Source organism: Photinus pyralis, unplaced genomic scaffold (assembly GCF_008802855.1).
Source record: "Photinus pyralis isolate 1611_PpyrPB1 unplaced genomic scaffold, Ppyr1.3 Ppyr1.4_unclustered_Scaffold7086, whole genome shotgun sequence".
NCBI classification, from domain to species: domain Eukaryota; kingdom Metazoa; phylum Arthropoda; class Insecta; order Coleoptera; family Lampyridae; genus Photinus; species Photinus pyralis.
The window spans coordinates 19,710-24,455 of record NW_022172085.1 but is presented as its reverse complement, the minus strand read 5'-3'; the positions used below and the strand labels follow the sequence as shown (position 1 = coordinate 24,455).

Genomic DNA, 4,746 nt, shown 5'->3' with positions numbered 1-4,746 from the left:
TTTCTCAGTGGTCTATCAGTTCTGCCATCTGGGAGGTAGGTTGACAGAATCTGACGGGAGATATACTGATGCTATAACTGTTTTAGCTTATGTTACAACTTAACATAATCGTGATCACACGGACATAAATACATGTTTGTCATGCCGTATATGAAAGAAAACGGTTCCTTTTGTTCCTCCAAGGCCAGAAACCCTTGATTTAACGACCCAGGGTTCTTGTGTCCTGTCCTGGCTAAAGTAATATATCAGTCGCCCTACAGTGTTGCAGGTTTATTTGTATAAATTTCTTTTTCGTACTTATGTATCGAGGCAATACCTATCTATCGCTTCACGCCCCAAACTCACCCCAGCACCAAATCGGCCCGGGTGAATTGCTAATTCTGGAGCAAGCACTGACCACAGGTTGACTTGGGGGCCTGGGCGGTGATGCTTCCGTAGCTTCTTACAGCAGTTGTTCTTGTAGCAGCTGCTGGTGTTGTGGTGGTTACACTGACGTACTCTCCACCTCAAGTTAATGCCGTTTCGGCACCAGGGAAAATTATGAGTAGAAGTTGTTTCTTTGCTATGTGAAAGTAACAAAATAGCTTTTCCTTTTGTATTACAAGCACTAACTAGAAATTATAGGTACATTCATCACAGTGCGTTATTGCAGCATTGTACTTCACAGGGGTTTTACAGTTGTTATTACTAGAGTTCCACTTACTCACTTTGGTCAAATAGCTCACTGAAAGTCCAACTAGAATTACCACCATGGTGCTGACAAAGGGGTTGTACCAAAAAGACAGTCGGAGAAGTACAAATGGTTTTTCCGAGTCTAATACCGTGCTAAAATTGAGCATTATACCAGCTAAAAGCATAATTCTGGCCTTACCGTGCTGTTGTAATATTAACATGCGCATTACATCCTTCAAGGGAGATTGGCTGGGCAAAGTTGCCAAGTCTACCTTTAAATGAGTGCCACTGATTCAGACCTGCAATGGTACCAACCACCAAGAAACTGGATAGTGCTCCAAGGAAGGCGCCCTAGGATTTTTCTTTGTACATGAGTGCTACATCTGATGGCTCACCTTTGAGTTGGTAACTGGTGCAATAACACCTAGGGCAAAGAGACCAACAATTATTCCGTAAATTAATCCTATGGAGGCGTTCACAAATGCCAATAAACTTCCCATGTGATCTACAAAGAAGGTTAATCCGATGCAGATCGCACCAGATGTTATCACAATCAGCTTCAAAATGCGACCTTCTTTGTCTTGTTTTGCTTCCTTGGAGATAAGGAGTGAGACCAAGTCACTGTAAACCGTTGCCGCTAGTGAATTGAACGTGGATGAAAGTGTGCTAGGAAGAGCGATCATTTTCAGGATTTAAGGAGACGCCTATACCTTAACGCAGCACTGAAAACTCCACCAATAAAAATTCCTGGTAAAACGGGAACAGTTTGACTAATATCCATGACGAAATAAGGTAAGATTTGATCGACTCGAGTTACCTTGCCAGTTGAAATTGGGTCGCATGTAGCATATTTTGCGTAAACTGTAATCCCAATCAACACGGCCAGAACGTTGACCACGATCAACCCGCAGCACTGAAAAAACATCACCCTGGGAATGTGAAGTAGTTGCGTTTGCTCAAGTATGAGGTACCTTTTGATATCGCCCGATTTGGGGAGTGAAAGGTACTTTTGAACGGCAGCGGGTTGCAACGTGAGATTGTAAATCCAGTGTGTCGCAAATCCTATAGCCATCTGCCAAAATCCATCGCGTTGCGTAGGGTCCATACTGAAACTTTAATTATTTTAGTAGGTATTATAGATCTGTTCAATGAGGATTTACTTGAAATCCAAGCGATGACCTCGCGAAGCCTTTTTGTACACCTCACCGATTCCTCCTACTGATTGTATTCCAAAAATGAGCACTGCAACAATTGATGTAATCGTCCCTAGGAACTGAAACACATCCGTCCAAATTACCGCTTTAAAACCCCCAACGCATGTATATAACACGCAAGTAGCGCAAACAACTGGGATAATAACATGTGGATTAATGCCGGTTGCTAAAAAGGGGAGAGTATTATATGATTTAAACTGGCTGTTTACCTTGCGAAAACGCTATTGCTGGAATATACGCCACCACTGGACTGTACAGTAAGATCTGCAGGGTATACATGCACGTAGCCATGACTTTGAGTTTTCGATCAAACCGCAATTCGAAGTACTCAAAAATAGTAGGGCCCTGCAACTTTAATATCACGGGTATGAAAACGAAATAACCCACAATGGACGCGATCACGATCGACAGACACACCCATACGGTATTTGCGCCGTAAACATAAACATCGGAGGGAACTCCTAAGACCGTCAGTCCGGAAATGTAACTGAAAATTTAGCGTAAATTTGCAAAATTGTATGCATTCTCACCTTGCAACGAGCGACACTGAGATAGGAATAACCTGCATCTCTCGACCGCCTAAAAGATATTCGTCTGTAGTTTGAGACTTTTTCGAAAATCCGAAATAAATCCCGATACATAGGCTAACGATTATCGTCCCAGCAAATAAAATATAGTCGATTGTTGCAAACATCTCGAGTTCAGTATTGTACTGTACTGTTGCGTTGTGAGTGTTGCAAAATGCAGAAGTGGAGCGCTCGTGATAAAAAAAGTGTCGGAATCACAAATTGCAGTGCGTTGCAATCTTGCATTATTAACAGACTATTTTAAAGTGGAACTCAGTGGCGCAACAAACTTGTTGCTCTCCCCCCCCCCTTTTTTTTTTCTCACTTGGCGTTGGCGACACCGAACACCGCACCGGTGGACAATTGGGCATTCGGAGATTAATTTAAGACGATATAGACGCTCCAATATTTCGTATTGTCCTTTTTTGTGTTAACGTAAAGAAATAAAGTGTGAAAAACTTAAATTAGTTTACATTTATACTATTTTAAACTAATGTGCAAAACTAGGTAAATAGGTATTACCTTAGTGTAAATAATAGAATTACACTATGGTATTACTAAATTGTCGAAAGTCACGTACTAGTGTAAGCGTAAAGATAAAACCAAAAGATTCCATTTTGCAAAACAACAAAAAGGTAATTTACATTATTAGCCAGGTAAGTGAGTTTTTTACTGGCGATAGGAGAAGTTGACTAGCGAGCCGTTAGGCGAGCTTGTCATCTCCTAGAGCCAGTAAGAACTATTACCTGGCGTATAATGTACAATATTTTATTTGTTACTCATTTGTAAACAATAGTAAACGTAAATAATTAGTTGATAAATTGATCTTGAAGAAATGTCTAAAATATCATGTTATCAGTAGTAATAACCCAAGGACATTGATAATTGTACGAAAAAATTTCATAACAGACTTCAAAAGCTTGTTGCTTGGAAACAGACCGAGGCAGTAGGCGGAAATAAATACAAACACAATAGTTATTTATATAACAAGAGCGGGAAGTTCAATTTCGCGCATTGAGACTGAAGGTATTTTGACGAGGCGAAGCCGAGTCAAAATATCAGTCAAAATCGCGAAATAACTTCGCGATTTTTTCTACAACTGAACCGATTGTTAATTAAATTTGCTGTTTAAGTTCAACTTTGTCACGTGCACGAAATACTTTTTTTCACTGTTGACGATTTCGCGCACGTTGTCAATAGCAACCTTACTTATTAATTAAAAATTATTTATTTAAAGGTACAATTAGTAAATGAACAATTCGAAAAATTAAACGAAGACCCAGAGGTGTTAGTTTCAATAACTGACGACGATGTATTTTCACGCATGCTGTTAATAATTAGGTTGTGATGTTCTTGGTCAATATTTAAGTAAGGTTTTATGGAGTTAGCGTTGTTGTGGCCTGTAATCTTTATGAGCTGCTGCTCTTGAACCCCATTTTTTGCCAGTTGACTAACTGCGGTTGATCTGTTCGAGTGATTTGTAGGGTGGAATTCATAGACATTACTTAAGTTAGACTTACACTTTACTAAGTGCACACTTAGTTTTGTTTAAGTGGAACTTATATTTACTGCTAGTATCTGTCCGAATTTCGCGCGTTACTATAGCTATAATGTCATGCGTCACCTTAACTATATCTTTGAATACCACTAAGTACGCGCTAAGTATGAGTAAAGTGTAAGTGTAACTTAAGTAATATCTATGAATTCCACCCGTAATCTTTTTCTCTTGAGTATTTAAGCCAATTGCTTCTGCAGATGATTTTGTCCAGTGTTGAATTGTATTTTTCCCTATATAGGCATATTGTCATACCAGTGATCGTTTTTCGATTTCCAGTGACGATTTGGTCTTAAAAACAATCTGTTTGTTTTAATATTTGAGCCTCTTTTTGAAATTAATTTATTATACAATCTGACAGGACAAATGTTGCGTCATCGTTTTTCACTAAAAATTTGCTTTGTGTGAACATTTTTGATACACCTTGGCAAGTCTTGCTAAATATAGGATTATATTCAATTCGATTTGTTTCAGACCCATCGTTACTTGTTTCGATACAAAAAAAGTCCGTTAAGCATGAAGCAGCTTCCCCACCTCTCCAAGCTAATTCTATCGCGGCTATATAGTAGAATTTCCGTTGCAGCCCTTCAGGAGTTTCTTCATCCCACAAATTGATCATGTTTGTTACTTCTGTCAAACTTAATGCTACAGAACTTTGTTTTCTTTTAGTAGGATCAGACTGCAGTTTTCGCCGTGCTCAATCGCGGGCCGCTCGCGCTTGTGAAATACAACACTTTTG

At 39.4% G+C, this 4,746-nt stretch overlaps 1 protein-coding gene across 1 annotated transcript; it reads right to left on the bottom strand.

Moving 5' to 3' along the window:
* Positions 1 to 345: 345 nt before the first annotated feature.
* On the bottom strand, positions 346 to 2,530 carry LOC116182702 (sodium-coupled monocarboxylate transporter 1-like; the record flags this gene model as incomplete). The annotated part of the gene is made up of 9 exons (XM_031503244.1): positions 2,417 to 2,530; positions 2,096 to 2,373; positions 1,833 to 2,052; positions 1,644 to 1,784; positions 1,383 to 1,601; positions 1,068 to 1,338; positions 872 to 1,023; positions 613 to 825; positions 346 to 562 (listed from the first exon to the last, which is right to left on the bottom strand). Coding segments are annotated over exons 1-9 (1,749 nt in total), but the record flags the coding sequence as incomplete, so codon positions are not given.
* Positions 2,531 to 4,746: the final 2,216 nt, after the last annotated feature.